The sequence below is a fragment of the Rhinichthys klamathensis genome, unplaced genomic scaffold (assembly GCF_029890125.1).
Source record: "Rhinichthys klamathensis goyatoka isolate OS25496 unplaced genomic scaffold, OSU_Roscu_1.1 h1tg000176l_1, whole genome shotgun sequence".
Taxonomy (NCBI): Eukaryota; Metazoa; Chordata; class Actinopteri; order Cypriniformes; family Leuciscidae; genus Rhinichthys; species Rhinichthys klamathensis.
The window spans coordinates 4,443,489-4,463,045 of NW_026606705.1; the positions used below are offsets into that span (position 1 = coordinate 4,443,489).

Genomic DNA, 19,557 nt, shown 5'->3' on the forward strand with positions numbered 1-19,557 from the left:
CTGTAGCTTTACAAAAGGAATATGCTACAACTTCTGTAAAAATGAATAAATAAAATATGAAAAAAATGTTTCCTGTTTTACAGCTTTTCAATGATGTTCATGTCGCGTAATTACGTCACTTCATAACGTTCCCATGGCAACAGGGGGAAACGGCTGCTCTCGTGTGAAGCAAACGCAACATATTTCAACTTTCTGCTAAGATATATGTGACTTTTTTTGCAAAAAAAATGCGGGGATTATGAAATCATACAAGCCTCGCATATTTTGCGTGGAAATCGGCAATTTATACGGCAAAAGTGCGGCGTATTTGAAAAAGTGCCCCCGCATAAATATGCGGACTTTGGCTGATTATGCATTGAATCATGCGATTGCATAATCGCGTTTTTCTGGAGGGACTGAAAGGTGATGTTCATAATAATAAATTCTAGATGGAATAGCAATTGGCATTTTACAGCACCCTAGTGCCAATTTTGGGAACATGCCATGACAGTTTACAGCAACCTATTTTTGTGAAATCATACTCGAAATAAAAAAAATATTGCAGGACTTGGGACTTTCAGACAACTGTGGACATCTATACTTTATTTTTATGAAATAAAGATATTTTATGATATTTACAATATTTCAGTTAAACTACACTTGAACAATAACTTTTATCTTACTTCTTAACAGTTGGACCAAAAAAAAAAGTGTTCAATGAGTACAGAACAGATTACATCTAGCCTACAGTAATTTTATACAACAGACATTTTATAAAAATATATCAATAAAACCTAAATCAATGTATTCGGTATTGGACATCAATTTAACATTGACATTAGATGTTGAATTTACATTGAATTTTGGTCACCCGACGTCGCAACCGAAATTTAACCAAATATCAACGTCTTATGACGTTGTGTGCCTGCTGGGAATAATCTGTTATGTCTCATTTAACAGACGCTTTTATCCAAAGCAACAAGTAGGAGAGCATTTAACACACACTCGGCACAATCCGGCGCGACGTGACGAGGTCCATACGGGTTCTGTTGTCTTACACGTCTTACAGCGTTACAGTAGGTTAAATCATAACAAGGAAACTTTACGTGTGATTCATGTCATCGCGACATACTGTTACTGTGTGTGTTTGAAAAAAATGATGTAGTCCTCTGCTTTTTTTCTGGGGTGCATTAGACGGCCAAACAGCAAAGCGACTAAACAAACACGAAAATTTGCAAGAGCAACAAAAGATTTGAAGCTCATGGCAGACGCGCCCAATAGATGCTTCGCGCTGTGATTGGCTGAATGTTAGCTCACTCAAGTCTAAGTAACAAATCAGAGAACACGGGCGGAAATATTGGCGCTGAGTCAAAAAAAATGTGGGGGACAGAATCACCTGTTTCTAAAAGTGCGGGGGACATGTCCCCCCCCCCCCCCCCTTCCCTTTGGTAACCTCATTAAAATCCATTGTTATCCATAAAAAAATCATGATCACTTTCACTATACATTTTATACACTGCTTTTGATACATTGTATAGGTCTTTTCTCTCGCATAATAATAAATCTATTCTACTTTGCTTTAAGTCTCCCTCAACAATTTGCCTTCGTGAATAATCCCTTTTAAAACCATTCCTCTCTCTCCACACATCAACCAAATCATATTTCCTCATCATATTATATAATTCATTTCGCCCTCTATCAGCTCTAAACACCATTGACTCATCTATATCAATTCTCTGCAGCACTGTATTGAAATCCCCTACCAAAAAAATATTTTCTTGTTTCTCCATTATAATACTTAGTCTTTTATAGAAATCAAACTTTTCACTTTCCTCATTTGGTGCATGAATGTTACATACTTTTATTTCTCTCCCTTTGTATAATAATTTAATCATTATTATTCGACACCTTGTGTCTTTATATTCTATTTTGTTTTCTTCAAATATCCCTCTTTTAATTAATATTGCTACACCCCTCTTCCTCGACAAATCACAATTCATATATATTTCACCATCCCATAATTTCCTCATTTCATTACCTATTTTATCATCCCAATAAGTCTCTTGTAAGCATAATACATCACACTTTTTGGTCAAAACCATTAAATTCTCCATTTTCTGAATTTTTGTTAAACCCCTTGCATTCAATGATGCAAAACATTATGAACTCATTCGCAAAAAAAAATTAAAATAAAAAATAAACAAGAAAATACAAAAACCCAGCCATCAATCAATTGTTAACTTCTCTTCTTCTCTTTCTTCTTCTCCATCTTTCCCTTTAATTTTTCTCTTCTCTTCTTATCTTTTGTTTTTTTCAGTACCTGTTCAATGTTTATACTTGCATCTTTTAGTCTTGATTTTGTACCTCTGCTCCAGTTTACTTTCCCTTCACTTTTAACTCCATTGCTCCTTTCAACCATTTCCCCTTCTCTTACCTCACTCGATATCTTGGTTTCTTTGTCTTCTGGTCTTTCTTCACTTTGTCCTTTTTTATCATGTTGTTCATTGCCCTCCGCATGCTCTCGATTTTCAAGTAAATCCTTCTTGGTTAGGTTTTCGTCCTCTGCGTCTGTCTCTTCATCATGACTTTCATCTTCATCTTCATTTTGTTCAACTTAAACTCTTTCATCCTGCTCCGACACTTCATTACCTCCTTCACTTGCAGCGTCTCCTCTCTCCTCCTGTATCTCCATTCCTTCTTCTTCACTTCTTTCTCCATCCTTCTCACATGTGCATCTCTTTATTGCCTTTCTGCAGCCTTGGCACCGCGGTGCTTTACAGTCCCGCGCATAATGCCCCTGCTCAAGACAATCTCTGCACGTGTATAAAGTGCAATCCTTCTTCTGGTGTTCCGTGCTTGCACAAATCCTGCACGTCTTTTCTTGATGGTCATGTATTACTCTAAAAAACTGTGCTCCTTCCTCAGTCATGAATTTGGTGTTGTACGGTGTAGATGTCACCTCCTTCGGAAACTTAACTTTTAAAAAACGTGTTCCATCTGCTACCGTAGTCCCTGGATAGTACCTTCTTCTTATAGGAAGGATGGGAGTAACACCCCACATGATCAGCTTATTAACGATGTCTTCATCTTCAATATATATTCAAAAAAGACACCATTCGTTCCATCGCACACAGCTTCCTCACTTCGCATTTGTGTCCATTAATCATCATCCTATCCAGCAATCCTTCACAGTCTCTCTCATCTTCCATGGTCATTTCATATTCATTGTTAAATTTTCTCCTTAACCCAATGAGTTTGCCAATTCCAGCTTCATTTTCCACTGCCTTGATTATCATCGCTATTGTTGTATTTTCAATGTCTTCCAAAATCAGGGTCAATGTCGCTTCTTTCTTATATTGTCATTGATATCTTAGTTGTTTTTTAAGTCTGTTAACCATTTCTTGTCTTTGTGAAATCCTCAATCTGCTTTCCTCCGTTCCTTTTGCACTTTCTGTACCTTTAGTTGCTTGCAGATCCGTTGTCCTTTCTAAATTACTGATGTTCCTTTGCTGCTTCCCTCTTGAAACCACTGTTGCCCAACCACTTTTCCAGTTAAATCAAAATAAATAAAACAAAATAATGCTTGAAGAGCCTCTCTCTTCCTACTACCTTGAATCACATCCTGGACTGTACCAAAATCGGGCGTGCTCAAGGTGGTATGGCCGTAAGCGAAATGTGCTGCCAAAATCGGGATATTTGAAAGGTTAAAACATTAGTGAAGTAAACTAAAAACCTTACAGCACCTGGTATTCCCAGGAAGTCTCCCATCCAAATACTAACCAGGCCCGACCCTGCTTAGCTTCCGAGATCAGACGAGATCGGGCGTGCTCAAGGTGGTATGGCCGTAAGCGAAATCTGCTGCCAAAATCGGGATATTTGAAAGGTTAAAACATTAGTGAAGTAAACTAAAAAGCTTACAGCACCTGGTATCCCAAAACAAAATCCACATTCGATCAAAGTCGGAAGCTATTGCAGATGCACGATGGTGTTTTAAAAGGAGTTTTGAGCAGGACCTCTCTGGAACACAGGCCTCCACCACCCGGAACAAAACATGAACATTCCATGCACGCGCCACAGCAAACTTGAGCTGATGTAAACTCTCACATAACACCTGCTGTCTTCTTTGCACACGAGACAACTGAGCAAGCTGCATACGCTAAAAGGGGCCAAGAAACGTTGTGTCATGCTTCGGTGTGCTAAATTCTGCAGCCGCGTTTGCATGGCAGCACGCCACCTATAAACTCCCTTCGTCCCTGGTTGGGCTCGAACCACCAACCTTTCGGTTAACAGCCGAACGCACTGACCGATTGCGCCACAGAGACCTGCGCCAAACCAGTCCCTTGGTTACCGACTGTGTATCCCACAAATCTCCATCAACTGCAAGATGCTATCCTATCTATATGGGACAACATTTCTAAAGAATGCTTTCAGCACCTTGTTGAATCAATGCCACGTAGAATTAAAGTTGCAGTGTGGGATTTTTAGCGGCATCTAGTGGTGAAACTTGCAAATTGCAAACAGCAAGTCACTCGCGGCCTATCCCTCGGTTTTCAAACTCGAATGAGAAGCTACGGTGGCCGACGTAAGACAAAATATGTCGTCGTCTGAGTCAGCAGCAGAGACTAGTAAGTCAAGCAATGAGGTTTCTTTAGCGCTGTTTGTTCGCTTTCGGCTACGGTAGAAACATACCTTCAGACCTTCATAGAAGGGGATTCCCGCGCCTATGTAGATATAAATGTCTCATTTTAAGGTAATAAAAACATAACGGTTCATTAAGTAAGGTCTTTATACACCACTGAAAACATAGTTATGGATTTTATATTGCATCTCTGTCAATAGATCCTCAGAAATATTACACAATGCACCTTACCTAATATAATAATAGTAATCAGCTGATTGTCTCACGAACGTAACCAGCACACTCTCCCCACAAAGCAAACCCATAATACAGCGAGGGAGAAGAACCACATGAAACTATGCAACTATATATTTTTTCTAACAGGGTAGTAAAAGTTTAGCTGGCTAATATGAGCTGTTACTGTGGCTGAGCTGGTTAAAGCGTTAAGCCTTGTTTAAACTGGACGCGTCCGCATGAGCCCAAAGGTGCGTGCGGCAAAAATAACGTGATTGTGACAGCGCGCGCGCCTCCGCATCCCCTAGACACCACTTACTACACACAATAGGCTTTTTTTCTCTGATTTTGGAAACTCTAAGCGATCGACTTAAAATGCTTCCAAGATCGACGGGTTGGTGATTCCTGTAACTGTTTTACGGTCAATGACAAGAGTAGCCTACTAATCAGTTGTCTCACGAACTTAACCAGCACTTTATCCCCACATAGCAAAGCCATAACACAGCGAGGGAGAACTAAGTTACATGAAACAATCCAACTACATATTTACACCACTGACAAGGGAAAAGTCACTACTCACGGTGTTTATGACTAGCTTCTTCTAGCTTCCTGCGGCTTCTCTTTCAATGTAGTGACGAAACGCGCTCTGTAACGCTGTTTGTTCGCTGTCGGCTACGGTAGAAACATGACGTCACAATATGGCGACCTTCATAGAAGGGGATTCCCGCGCCTATGTAGATATAAATGCCTCATTCTAAGGTAATAAAAAATTACGGTTTATTAAGTAAGTTCTTTATACACCACTGAACACATAGTTATGGATGTCATATTGCATTTCTGTTAATAGATACTCAAAAATGTTACACATTGCACCTTCTGAAGGCGAAAGGGGGTCAAACACAGTATTAGTATGGTGTTCCCAATAATCCTTTAAAAGCTATCTGTGTGTTTCCTTATTTTCTGAGTAATGGTCTGGCAAAGCTTCATAGACAAATCATTTCCAAAGGGGCGTCACCAACGTACGTAGCTCAACCAATCAGAGCGATGAAGGAGATGACGTATGCAGAGCGACGTTCGTCTGTTATAGAACACCTTAGTTTGAATAAACGAGCAGACACTGATTAGCTACTTGCTCTATGTTTATTTAAAATTAACAGCAAGACAACTAGAAGTGAATGTGCTTTCCATTAAATAAATCACACACAGTAAACAAAACCTTAACAAAAAAAACTTTGCAATGAACTTTGCAATTTAGACGTGCAAACCGGGTGCCGGTTCGGTAACACGTACATGCTCGGGCAGATTCGGCTTGAAGTCGGTCATCCTCGGACGCGGTGCCGCGCGCGCGGTTACAAAAAAAGCTGTGCACACAGCCAAGCGAAATGGGGTCTTGCCGGTCTTGCGCACCGAACGCGTCATTTTTGCCGCGCGCACCTTCGCGCTCGTGCGGATGCTTCGAGTATAAACAAGGCTTTACTCCGTGTCAGCGCACGCTCTGATCGGTAAAGGGGCAGAGATTTCAGACCTACGTTTATTAAGGAGATCTCCAAGATTTCTCTTCTTGGGAGAGGGGTGCACAGACCTCTCCCGAATCATCTCCAGCAGTAGCAGCCTCCGAAGCACCACTAACTCCGCCTCCGTTTCCCTCGTAACCTGATATTAGTATTTAAACATTCTCTATGATAAAAAATGTTTGTGAAATATTTTTTTTAATAACATGGTTTTGGCGGTTATAGAGTTCTAATGACGGTGTTCAGCTACAACCGTCACATCCCTAGTTCCTTGGCGGCATCCATCTTTGTAAATGTACAAAATCTGCTTCACCGTCGCTGTGCTGTCGTCATCGTGTAAAGCCCGCCCCAACGTTTCTGATTGGTGCCGCGATTTCGACGGATTGGAAATGGGCTTGAATGAGCTCTTTGCCAGACTAACTTTCAGAGCAAATCTAAATTTACCGGAAGTTGTCTGGGTTTTCCCGGGCTAAGGATTATGCACTCTTTCATTATAAAAAATAACTAAACATATTTACAGTACCAACTTTAAGCTTTTCATAATCTGTTCCCATAAAACTAAAGGTAATTCTAACATACGGCTTCAAAATAACAAACATGTTATGTTTGTGCATTCTGTCATTAAAGATGACTCAAATAATGCAGTGCAATGTTCATTATTTCAGTTTGTCCTTTTATTTCAAATTTTACTTACAATGTTGTATTTCACAGCAAGATGAAAGCTAGTTTATCAAAAAATTTGATTCTGAGATATAAAGTCGAAACAAAATTGTAAGTGACGCCTCTATACAATCGTAAATAATTTCACACAGATGCATATTTTCTGGTGCCATTTTAAACTTCTGAGCCATTTAAAACCCTTTCCACACAAAGAACAAAAATAGGGTCTCAAAAATGCATGCCTTTTCATGTGTATCTGTAAGTGAGATGGCAAAAGACATTTTTTATTACACAGAACACAATTAAATTGCCTTCCAGAGTGAATGTGCATTTGATTTTCAAAATTGCTTTTTGTTAGCCTCTTGTCAGACTCACAATTGTGCAATTTCTTTTCAGAATGACTTTGCAAATGACGTTTCAAGTCTTTCTGATATGTGAAACACTTTCCACACTGAGGACAAGTGTAAGGCTTCTCTCCAGTGTGAATTCTTATGTGAGTCTGAAGGTTTCCTTTAACTGTGAAACTCTTTCCACACTGAGGGCAGGTGAAAGGCTTCTCTCCAGTGTGAACTCTTACGTGAACCTCAAGGCTAGCTTTGCTTTTGCAAGTCTTTCCACAGTGATGGCACATGAAAGGATGCTCTCCGATATGAGTTATTACGTGATTCTTAAGGTGATTCCGGTCTGTGAAACTCATTCCACACTGACGACATATCTCTTGATTACTGTTCGCTCTTGAGTGAATCCTCATGTGGTAATTAAGGCTTATTTTACATCTGAAATTCTTTGCACAATGACCACATACAAACGGCCTCTCTCCAGTGTGAATTCTCATGTGAGTCTTAAGACCTTCTTTTCGTGAGAAGCTCTTTCCACACAGTTTGCAGGCGAAAGGGTTTTCTCCAGGGTGAGTTCTCATGTGGGCATTAAGGGTTCCTTTATGTGTAAAACTCTTTCCGCACCAGTGGCAGGCAAAAGGCTTCTCTCCAGTGTGTATTCTCATATGGACTTTAAGACTTCCTTTTTGAGTGAAACCTTTTCCACAATGTTGGCAGCTGTATGGCTTCTCTCCAGTGTGAAGTCTCATGTGGACTTTAAGGTCTCTATGCTGATTGAAACTCTTTCCACACTGTTGGCAGGTGAAATTACTTTTAGTTGCCATCTTCTGAGCTCTTTTTTGTGAGCAAATATTTTCAGTCTGTGAGCAACTAAAATATTTTTCTCCAGTTATCAAACCATGATGTTTCTCATTCTGATCTTTTGCTTTCATTATATTCAGTTCTTGACTCTCCTCTTTCAGCGACATTAGGTCTAAAATGAAGGGGGAAAAATACAAATACAAGTTAACCCCAGTTTAATGGCACAAAGCAAAAGATTTCCTGCAAACTCCAAACCTCTTCAATATATATATATATATATATATATATTTTTTTTTTTTTTAAACATTTATATAAAAAAAAGACAAATAAAAAACACAGTTTGACCTTGCAGAACTGGCTAATTATCAGTGATGGGATTAACGGCGTTATAAATAAACGGCGTTACTAACGGCGTTATCTTTTTCAGTAACGAGTAATCAAACGAATTACTGTTTCCCCTGTTACAACGCAGTTACCGTTACTGACAAAAAAAATGTGGCGTTACTATAATTGAACTCACTGAAGCGGTTTTCATCCGAGTAGGCTCTCTCTCCGCCATAGGACCTGCAAAGTTTTTTTTTTCTCTGGTGTGTGTGTGTGTGTGTTTATGAGGCGCCGGAGTGGACAAAAGCGAAGCGAACGGCGCGAGCGCGCTCAATGCGCGAGAGAGACCGAATGTGTCCGAGAGCGCGCTCAATAGTTGCGCAAGAGAGACCGAGGGTGTCCGAGCATTATATAGTTTGTTTATAAATAAATTACACATATCTGCAACGTTAATTAATTTACATGGTTATACAAATAAAATCTAAAAAATTACCGTGAGGGAACGTTCTGTTTAGGTTATAAAATAAACCCGAAAATAACCTGCAGGGAACATTCACAGAAAACATCTTTGTTTGACCGGTTGTAAACACGTGCGGCAAACATGTCTAGAATTTGGCTTAAATAACCTCTGATGATGACGTTCGCTATAGGTTCTAAAAATAAACCCCCCAAATATTATATTTTAGTATTTTTTTTTTTTTTTTGGTAATTGTTCAGTATTATATTGAGAGAGCACTTGTTAAACTGTTTACTTTTGTTAGGAAGAAAATACTTAGGCTACAGTATGTCTACTAGTTGTGAAGTTGTGTAACAGTTTTATCATTTTAATATGCACAAAGAGTATGTATATTTTTTATTATTATTTATTTATTTTTGGTACATTTCTTCAGAAGCATAATTTGTTTTTAAACTTATTTGTTGGCCAGTTGGGGTCTGTGCGATATTAAGTAAACCATCTATAATGTTTTATTGTTCTACTATAGTAATGCTAATATTTAGAATAATATATTGAATTTAATAGGCGTCTCTCACATTGTCCCACAGCAACATTAAAATAGAATCAATTATTATTATAAAACATTGAACACTGATCTACACTATTAAGTGTCCATTTCATTAATTTAACATATTTAATACTGGGGGCATCCAAATTATTTGACATAGGCCTATTTGAATTTATTTATTTATTTTAAGTAACGCAATAGTTACTTTCTCTGGTAATTAGTTACTTTTATAATGATGTAACTCAGTTACTAACTCAGTTACTATTGTGAGAAGTAACTAGTAACTATAACTAACTACTTTTTTTAAGTAACATGCTCAACACTGCTAATTCTAGACTGATCTCAAATCTAACATTTGTGGACAAGTATTATTACCACTGATTATGTCCCATCTAACCGGCAGCTACCACTTTCTTTGTGTAAATGAAGAGATGCCTTATCAAACACAAATACAGAGTGCCACAGGGCTCAGTATGAGGTCCTCTGCTTTTCTCCTTGTATACATTATCATTAGTATTCGCTGTTATGTCTACGATACTCAGTTTTATTTATTTAATTTCAATACAACCTGAAGAAACTGTAGAAAAGATGGGATGGCTAGAAATGTTAATTTATTAAATTCTGACAATATATAGGTAATAATTATTTGACCAAAAACTTCCACACTTAAGATTCTAGATCTTAGTGGATGTACTGTTACGTCGTTTACTACAGTTAAGAACCACAGTATTTTGTTGAGAGCAAACTGTTCTTGGAAAATTAAATTTCCAATGTCTTCACAAAGAGTGCACATTTTAATTAAATAAATAAATATGAGTGACAGCGTCTTAGGCTGCGTTTACACTTGGCATTAACATGCGATCACCATGATTCGATCAAGCAGATCGGATCATAACCCAATCAGGACACGGTGCGTTTACCACTGTCCACATCAGGTGGCTTCTGTATCTTGATAACCGATCGGATCTCGCATTCCCGCGAAAACAAAAAAAGGATGGCTCCGGTGCAAAGTTGACCTGAAGTGGTGGTTTTTTTTAAAAAACTGTAAAATGTCCCCCGACTGAAAACTAATCTCATCTTTACAGAAAATGAATGGTTCTGCAACTTTCGGGTGCGAAAGTGTATTGCAAAACCACACAGCTACGTGCAGAAATTCCTGTGGAGAAAAGAGTTGCTGTGGCCCTGTATTGGTTTGCTACAGGTGACTGCTTCCTCCATCTTTCCGACAGTTCAGGAGAGAGGAGGGGGAAGACAGTGGAATGACAGTGGAAGGGGTTTTGTATGACGTCCACCTGTGAATGCAGACACGATGGCTGAATTGCGTTTAGGTTACACTGAGATCCGATCACAATGCGTCCACGACTACCTCCGAACCTGGACACACTGATCGATTAACATTCCAATCAGAAGCGCGTTTACACTTGTCTTTTCAATGTGTATGTGGACAACATCCGGATAGAGTTCGCATGTTAATGCCAAGTGTAAACGCAGCCTTAGCGAAGAGCGGTTCTGTGAAGTAGTAAATGCTGCTCCATCTCTGAAAGCACTGCGAGTTTGAGTTGCTTATAACATGCATTTGAAAAAGCAACATGCATCAAACAGCAGGAATGATTCAGCATTGCTGCGTCTTTCTCTTTCCCTCTCTCAAAATGCGCTTAGCATCACCACATTGCATCTGCACAAAGCAAGCATCAAGTGCGACTAACGTTTCAGGAGTCGGGACAGTTGACAAATATTTAACTTGCACAATCAGGCCAGTGTTAAATCAAAGATTGAAATCAAGCCTCCTTGTGTTGTGTAAACTCTTGAGCAACAAAATCCCCCATTCTAAATACAATGAGTGAGCAAACATTTATGTGAGTAATATATGCATGTATGTGTATACACACACACACACATTTCATTTGTAAAAAAAAACAAAAAAACATTTTAAATCGCAAATTGCAATTTTATTAATTGGTTCTGCTGGAACTGAAACCACTTCTTTTCCTTTATATCTCTGACTTAAAATCAGTTAAATGGGATCTACACGTATTCAAAAATATTACTTGTTTCTGATGAGGCCAACATTTTAAACGGGGTCAAATGACTGAGTTCAGATTTTGAGAATGAAACAAACCTGTTTTCTCCTCAGTATCTTCTGGTTTTACTCTGAATACTTCAATCTTGATGTCTTCACTCTCCTCTTTAATAGACGCCATCTTTATTGTAATGTCAGGTGGATCTTGGTTGCTTCACCAGGAGTTTTTCAGTGTTTGGACACCCTGTCATGTTTAGGATGAGAGTAATTAACAAAAGGAAAATAAATACAAAATAAAACTCTGGGTGTGTCTCAAACAGCTCCTTAGTCAAGAGCACAAATGACCTGAGCAGCGTTTCCCAAATACTAAATATTTTATTATGATTTACGTTTGGTCTTTAATAATTTGAAGATGATATACTGCAATTATTATTATTATTTTTAAATGCATTTTTTTCTCTCGTTTCATTTACAGCTGTGACCAGCACGCGTCGCCAGCGTGCGGTGATTCGCGCACTTTAATCCAAAGTCATAAACATTACAGTTATTTACACGAGCAATAACAGTCAATGTTATAATGATTACTTATTAAAAAATAAGCGATAAGGCGACAAAATTAAACTTGCACCATATTAATGTTTGGAAGTCAATTCAGTTAACTCTGAGTTTCGAAAAGCTCAGTTTCTCCATCACTAACGTTACTTGTCAGTAGGTGAATTCGTGTTTACAAATTGACTCTATAGGAGCGAAATGAAACGCACCATTTATGTTGTAGTGCAGATTCAGTTTACTCCCGAAAAATTCAATAATACTAGCTAAAGAATTACAATGTCACTCAATAACAATGAAAACTGATTTATTTTAAAAGCTATACAATGTCATTAACGGTTTGCACTTTGCATTGACTAAAACACTTTAAATGCTTAAAAAAACAAACCTTTGAACAGGCAAGTCAAAGATGCAGCAGGACCGCGTCGCGGCACGCGCGGCCTTATGACGTGACATATTTAGACCAAAATAAAAGTACTTATCAGTGATCACGCTAAAATCACAACAAAAAATCATGGCATGGCATTTCAATGAGCATTAATATAATACAAATACGCCAGAGCTATTCAGTTTAATTCTACAACTTTAAGCACATATTTCCCAATTGCCACATCTAATATTTGAGCTTTTGTCTAGAAGGCAAAACAGTCAAGTTTTGGGTACACAGAGACTTTGTCTTTCTTTTTTTTTTTTTTTGATGCATTCATTTTTTAAATATCCATAACAAAACCATTTTAGTCTTTTACTATTATACAATAAACTACTTTATACTACTTTAAAAAAAAAAAAAAAAAAAATATGGAAAAATCAACAGTTAACACGTTGCGATATATTATAAATTGCGTGAGATTAATTTTGATTGTGTGTATTCATCTGAGCTGTACCATTTGTAAAAAATCTGGGGCCGTATGTATAAAGCCACTCCAAGTAAAATTTGTAAGAATAAGTGTGATTCATATAGGTTCCCAAGTGTCAAGACTAGGTCTCCTAAATTATTTAAGAGTGCTTGAGAGGTATCCTAATAATATGTTGTATTGGAGTTAAATGATGACGGAGAGTTGATCATCAAGGTATTCTTTTTGTAAGAAATTTTAGAGCAAGGAAATTAAATGAAAGTAATAATTAAATTTGTGTCGACTGGAAAAATGCAGCATTGCACCATTGATGACTTGAGCTCATCAGTCCACAGTAAGCAGGGTCTGAAATAGCACTATAGTGACACTGACCACATCAAACATACAGTAGTGGCCAAAACTGATGTGAAGAGTTTATTTTTATGACCCTACAAGTTAGCTTGAACCATCAAATTATGAGGAAAATATGTATATATTTATCTATTTTTTAAATATTTTAAAATATGAGGGAAGAACAAAAAACTAAACTTAGCGAAGGTATTTATCTGACAAAATTATTTCAATACAGATTGTTTCAAAGCAGATTTACATTGATTACAGGAAAAGGATGCAACAAGTTTAGTTTTGACTATAGAACAAAACTAGAGTTTTGGCACTAGAAGAAAATAGTGTCATTGTCCAGCTTAAGTAAGTTCACTGTTGATTCATTTCCATTGTAAAAATTATTAGTTATCTATTTATTTATTTCTATTTATTCGCTCTGGAGAAATCAGTTATGTCATCGTCCAGCTCAGTTCAGTTCTCAAATAATAGTGTCAATGCAGGCAGATCAATAATATTTTTGAATGTTAAGTGACAAAAAAAAAAGCGGCAAACTACAGCTACAGGTTTTAGAAAAACGAAAAAAATCATACATTGTCTGCTACATTGTCAGTTATTCATATTTCATTGTCCTATCTTGTTTTTTCATGTGTTCAAAATTTCTTTGTATGATAGCCTGGCTAAAAAATGTATGTCTGTACAATTTGGCATGTTTCATTGTGTTATCACAAATAAACAATTGACTCCAAGCAGAACTACACATTACGCTTACAAAATCTTGAACACATTTTGAATACTATTTGTGAATCTGTCAATTTTCCTTTGCCTCACTTTTAGTCAGTGCTTTAAGTGGCCCAAAAGAGGTGCCGGTACTCTATTATTATTTAAAAAAAAAAAAAAAAAAAAAATTTTGTTCTGCTCCCCTCCTCCTCTGAGGTAACAACAACTATATTAAAGGGGTCAATATACAGCATTCAACAGACGACCACTGGGAAAAAAATTGAGCCCTGGCACTGTAGCCACATCAGCCCACATTACCCCCCACAGTCATGTGAATTTAAATGGTAGGCAGTTGGGGGGGATTCGGGGGCATAATGGTTACATAATGTTAAAACTAATCCTACTATTGATCTAAGACTGCCGACCCCTGCCGAACAGTGACAAGGGAAAACAATGTCCGGCAAAATCTCGAACCTAAAACTAACTTTACCGCGCTCAACCACTGATGCATTTCACGCATTTGTAATAGCTCGCGTTCAGCGGGGAGAAAGGGAGGTCTCGGGACCAGCGAGATTCGTTGAGATTAACGAATTTATTTATTTATTAATTTATCTGAGGTGCCTGAACGCAGTTCCGGACCGTTCCGGCCCACTTTAACCCCTGTGCATGGGTAATGTAGTCTCTGCTCTCGGTGGGACGAATTAGGAAGCGTGCATGTGAAGGGCGCTCTGAAAAGCGTCAGCGCAGCCAAAGGATTAAAACAGATGTGCGAGCGTACCGGTACGCTAAAAGCACGTTCTGGGCGCACGGAGAGGTGGCGGTACGCTCAAGAGCCATATTTGGAAGTGGCGGTACTGAGTACCGGCGCGTACCGGCCCACTTAAAGCACTGCTTTTAGTCACTACTGAATGGCAGTTCATTGACTTTACAACTGATCTTCAAATCTTGCAGCAAAATCAAGCCACTAGGTTTTATGAGGATTGCAAGCTTCCCTGAGTTGTTGGATCAATTGAAGGAACTCATGTTTGCATGATTACTCCAACTGTAAATGAGGAGACATCTATCAATAGAAAAAGATTCCACTGCATAAATACTAATTTGTGATAATTTTGTACAATGCAAAGCAATTTTTTTAAAAATAAATTTTAATTCAGTGTCTTAATTAAACTATTTTATTATAATTACATTAAATGATTGGTGCCATGCTGCAGTGACCTCACGCTTGCAGGCTCACTATTGGCTGATTCTACGGTGGCCGAGAAAGCTCAATGCGCTGAAACTGAAGAAAACACATGCAAACAGAAGAAAACGCATGCAAATAAATAAAAAAACGCATGCAAATAAAAAAAGACGCATGCAAATAGAAAAACCACCCGCAAATTAAGAAAACATCTTCATCAGTTTCACAACACACGTGAGCTCCAAATACTCACAACCCAAATACAGAAACGCGCTGCAAAAGCTCACAACACAAATACAGAAACCCGCTGCAAATAACACAGACCACAACGGAAATGTTTCCAGGGGAACCAAATAAGTGACGAACCCGGCTGGGACGTGCTGGTGCTTACAGCTTAAAATTCTACTTTATGTATTTATTTATTTTAGCTAAACATACAGAGATAAAATTTGTATGACATACACCTTGTATACAATATACAAAATGTATTAACAATATGTTCAATGTCATCAGAATACAAATGAGAAAAAAACAATGAGCTGAAAACTAAAATAAATAAATAAAAAAGATAGAGAAGAAGAACATGAAGGAAAGATATTTATCTTTCATCAGTTACACTGTACAAATTGTTTCATGTTATGTTTAAATTTTCATAAAGAAAAGTTTCATAAGAAATGTTAGGCAATGTACGGTCCAAAGTTTTAAAGTTGAGACACACATACACGCATATTTTAACCCTCTGAGGTCGGCAATCACGCCGGCGTGATCTGCTCGCTTTTTTTCTTATCAGTGCAAAAGAGACTCAAAATACTCGGTTGATTTTGATCTTACATTTAAGTGTTATACATCATTAGATCCTGTTAAGTTTCTATTTTTTTGTGGATACTCACAATAAAAACAAAGTGTTGTGCTTTTCACCAAATAAAGAAAAACAAACATGATGCGAGTTCTGCGTTCTCTCTGTCAGTGAAGTCCATTCTGAAACGCGTCCTAAGATTAACTGTAACTCCGCGATTACTTGTCACACAGGCACGAGAGATTTTTCTTTATGAAGCTTGAATTCTCTTCTTTTAAATGAAGTAATTTATATAATGCGTAATCTGCTGCCACACCGCGGCTCATTCAGAGCGATTGAAAGCTGGTAGCAGATGAATTCAACAAGTGAAACGTAGCTAAAATAATTCATAATCACAATACTGAAATTAGGCTACTGAAATGTAATTGAATAAATAATGAAAACATTTCAACATAAAACATTGCAATAAAAACATTTAGGCTACATCAATGAGGCTTTACAACTTTAACAGCGTACAGACGGTAGCTCAGTAATCAACGCAACAACACGAGCTTCGAGGAACTTCAATCGACCCGAGATCGAATCTTAAAGTAGCATAGGCCTACATGTTGTTAACCGATGTTGTCCTACAGCGTTTATATTTTACCACCTTGATGCTTAACCCTCTGGGGACCAGAAACGCGCCGGCGCGTTTTGCCGTTTTTTTTTTCACATAGCAGAAAAATAGACTTAAAATACTCTGTTGATTTTGATCGTACATATAAGTGTTATACATCAATCGATCCTGTTAATTGTCTATTATTTTTCTGTATACTCACAATAAAAACAAAGTTTTGTGCTTTTTTTCAAATAAAGAAAAATAAACATGATGCGAGTTTTGCCTTCTCTCTGTCAGTGCAGTCCATTCTGAAACACGTCCGAAAAATTAACTCTAACTCTGCAAATACTTGTCATACAGGCACGAGAGATTTTTCTTTATGAAGCTTGAATTATCTTCTTTTCAATGAAGTAATTTATATAAAAAACAAATATTCTCAGTTTATGTAATCTGTATGAAAAGAGAGTGCTGTCAGAATTTTTTTCCCCAGCTCATTACACTTCATTATGCGTTAATCTGACACGCCCACGGAGGACGCGCGCTATTCAAACGCAAATGTTGAGGCAAGCCATGACAACGCCCACATCAGCAACGTAGTTAAAATAATTCATAATTACAATACTGAAAGTAGGCTACTGAAATGAAATTGAATAAATAATGAAAACATAAAACATTGCAATAAAAACATTTACAGACGTATAGACGATAGCTCAGTGGTTAACGCAACAACACGAGCTTCGAGGAGCTTCAAACGACCCGAGATTGAATCTCAATGTAGCATACATGTTGTTAACCGATGTTGGCCAACAGCGTTTATATTTTACCTTCTTGATGCTTAAATAGCTAACTGTTTATAACTGTTTACTTATTTAAAGTCAAGAGTTTTGTTTAATTATCATAACATAAATTTGCTACATTCCTGTAGAACCGCAGCCGCTGCACAAACGACAAAAACTGATGAAGGAAGATTGTCAGCCGATTGCATCAGAAAATGAAAATGAAGAAGCTCGTCTTTAGTCTGCTAAATTATTGTGTAATGTAAAAGAACACTAAAATTACTTAAGTTTGAAACCAAGTTCGAACATTTCAAGGTTTAAATAAAGTGTCGGGACAGTTTTTTTAATTATTTAAAACAGGGTTGCATCGGGTTTAGAGTTTATTTCTTTTGCAATGCAAAATAAGAAACACTATAGGCTAATCTTATTCTTGCGACATATTAAATTTGTATTGCCAAAGAAATGACAGCTATATTAAACAATTAAAACAGTAGGCCTACAAAACGAAAATTGTCCAAAGCAACATAATTAAATTAAAACATGCGTTTTTCTTTGCCTCTCTCGCGCTGAATCTCTTTTTTAACAAGTTTATTTAGTCTCCCTCGCTCTCCATATGAAAGAGGAACATTAACACCTAGGCCTATTGTCCTGCGCGCACGATACAGCACTGAACTGTCCCTCCAACCCCCCACCGGCTATCGGAGTCTGAGGCTGATTTAACACAAAGAGAAGTCGCAATTCACACTTAAATCGCTATTCTAGACAGTGTTGATAATGAAGGAATTAAATGATTTAAGTTACATGTAGCCTAGTGATATTTCTGTCATAAAAGTTTATTACTAAATATTTCATTATTTCAATAATTGATGAAATAAAACTGGTTTGGGACAGATTTTTCCAAGCAAAACTAAATATAATCTGAAAAAACGCATGTTAATTTGTTGTCATGAACAAAATGTTCAACTCAATATTAAAGTCTACAGGGATCTTTGGATCCTTTCAACCAGGCATGCAATTTGTGAATTAAGTTTTTATTTTTTGTATTATTCAAATAAATATCGAAACACGGTGCTTCGTGGTAATGCTGCTAAATTAAATAACATGTATAGAATAATTATGAACTTAAATGAAACAATATCGCAACATTTCAACAAATACATTATTTGATCTGTTTTTACATTTTAATTCAGGGCGATTTAGCCTGCTACATTTAATTAGAGCGAGATTTTCACCCTTGTCATTTTCTCATTGGGAAGCGCTTACAGGCTACATGTTTGAGTACATCCTCTGTACCTCTCGTTTTCATATGGATTACATAATCAGATAACATTTATTAGCCTGAATATTTAGACATTTAAAGGCTTTAGACAGAGCCGATTTCTTATAGTGACTGAGCTGAAGTGGCTTTCGGTTCATTTTTGTGACGCGCAGTTCCTGGAGACAGAGACGACAGATAAACTTTTGTCGTTAGCAAAAGTTCGAATAAAACCCGACTTTAGAAAAATGCATAGGGCCACTCGGCGTGGTCTGCCAAAACACTTAATTATAAACTTCAATATTTCATTCAAAATAATCTCAAAACGCTTTGTGAAATTTTGAAAAGCCGTGCATGCATTAAGGCCACTTGAACTAATGAACAACTGAAACGCTGGTTTTGATTTTATTGTTTGTCGTTGTTTAAACGTGGTTGTTGCATATCTCTATTTTATATTTGATATGGTCTATTGGTGAAGTAGCCTATATTACTGTGGAGGGAGGGGTGTGGGGATTCAAATAATTCAGCAGAAGCAGGGATGTTTAGACCAGAAGGAAATCCCCGTCCCCCCTGGCAAATCACACTTTACTTAAAACCATGTTTTTAAAAACTCTAGCTTGTAGGGAATCAAAATAATAATAATAATAATAGGCCTAATAAAAAAAAAATATATATATATAGGCTATAGCCTGAAAATAATGACTTTGTGGTATAGTAAAATCTATTACATTAATTCATGTAATTTATACATTGTAAAATCAAGATTAAGTTGGAACTATATTATCTCAAGTAATATTTACACAATGTATTCATGTAATAACTTAACTGAGAAGAATGAGTAAATTGTATCATATATTTGTAAATACCATTTAATGTTTTATAGTCACACCACATTCACCTAAAAATACTAAGTAAATTTTAATCTGAAAAGCAAAGTGCGTTTGAATCCGCGCGCGTTTTTTTTTTTTTACAACAAGAAGATCCCGCTTGTTCAGTTTTGTGGCAGAGACGGTCGGTTT

General features: G+C 37.2%; 1 protein-coding gene and 1 non-coding gene across 2 annotated transcripts; both read right to left on the reverse strand.

The window, feature by feature from the left end:
• Positions 1-3,710: 3,710 nt before the first annotated feature.
• Positions 3,711-3,829, reverse strand: LOC130092603 (5S ribosomal RNA). Its single transcript, XR_008807940.1, has one exon. It is a non-coding gene; the product is annotated as a 5S ribosomal RNA (ribosomal RNA).
• A 3,169-nt stretch (positions 3,830-6,998) lies between these two features.
• LOC130092347 (gastrula zinc finger protein XlCGF57.1-like) lies at positions 6,999-11,713 on the reverse strand. The gene is made up of 2 exons (XM_056260189.1): positions 11,589-11,713; positions 6,999-8,313 (listed from the first exon to the last, which is right to left on the reverse strand). Exons 1-2 carry the CDS (start codon positions 11,668-11,670, stop codon positions 7,127-7,129), a joined length of 1,269 nt encoding a protein of 422 aa, XP_056116164.1. The 5' UTR covers positions 11,671-11,713; the 3' UTR covers positions 6,999-7,126.
• Between the last annotated feature and the right edge of the window lie 7,844 nt (positions 11,714-19,557).

Excerpts from the sequence above, each read along its gene's own strand:
- LOC130092347 (XM_056260189.1), bottom strand. The coding sequence starts at position 11,670 with ATGGCGTCTATTAAAGAGGAGAGTGAAGACATCAAGATTGAAGTATTC. Across the intron at positions 8,314-11,588 it reads AGATACTGAGGAGAAAACAG|ACCTAATGTCGCTGAAAGAG; the intron begins GTTTGTTTCATT and ends CCTTCATTTTAG.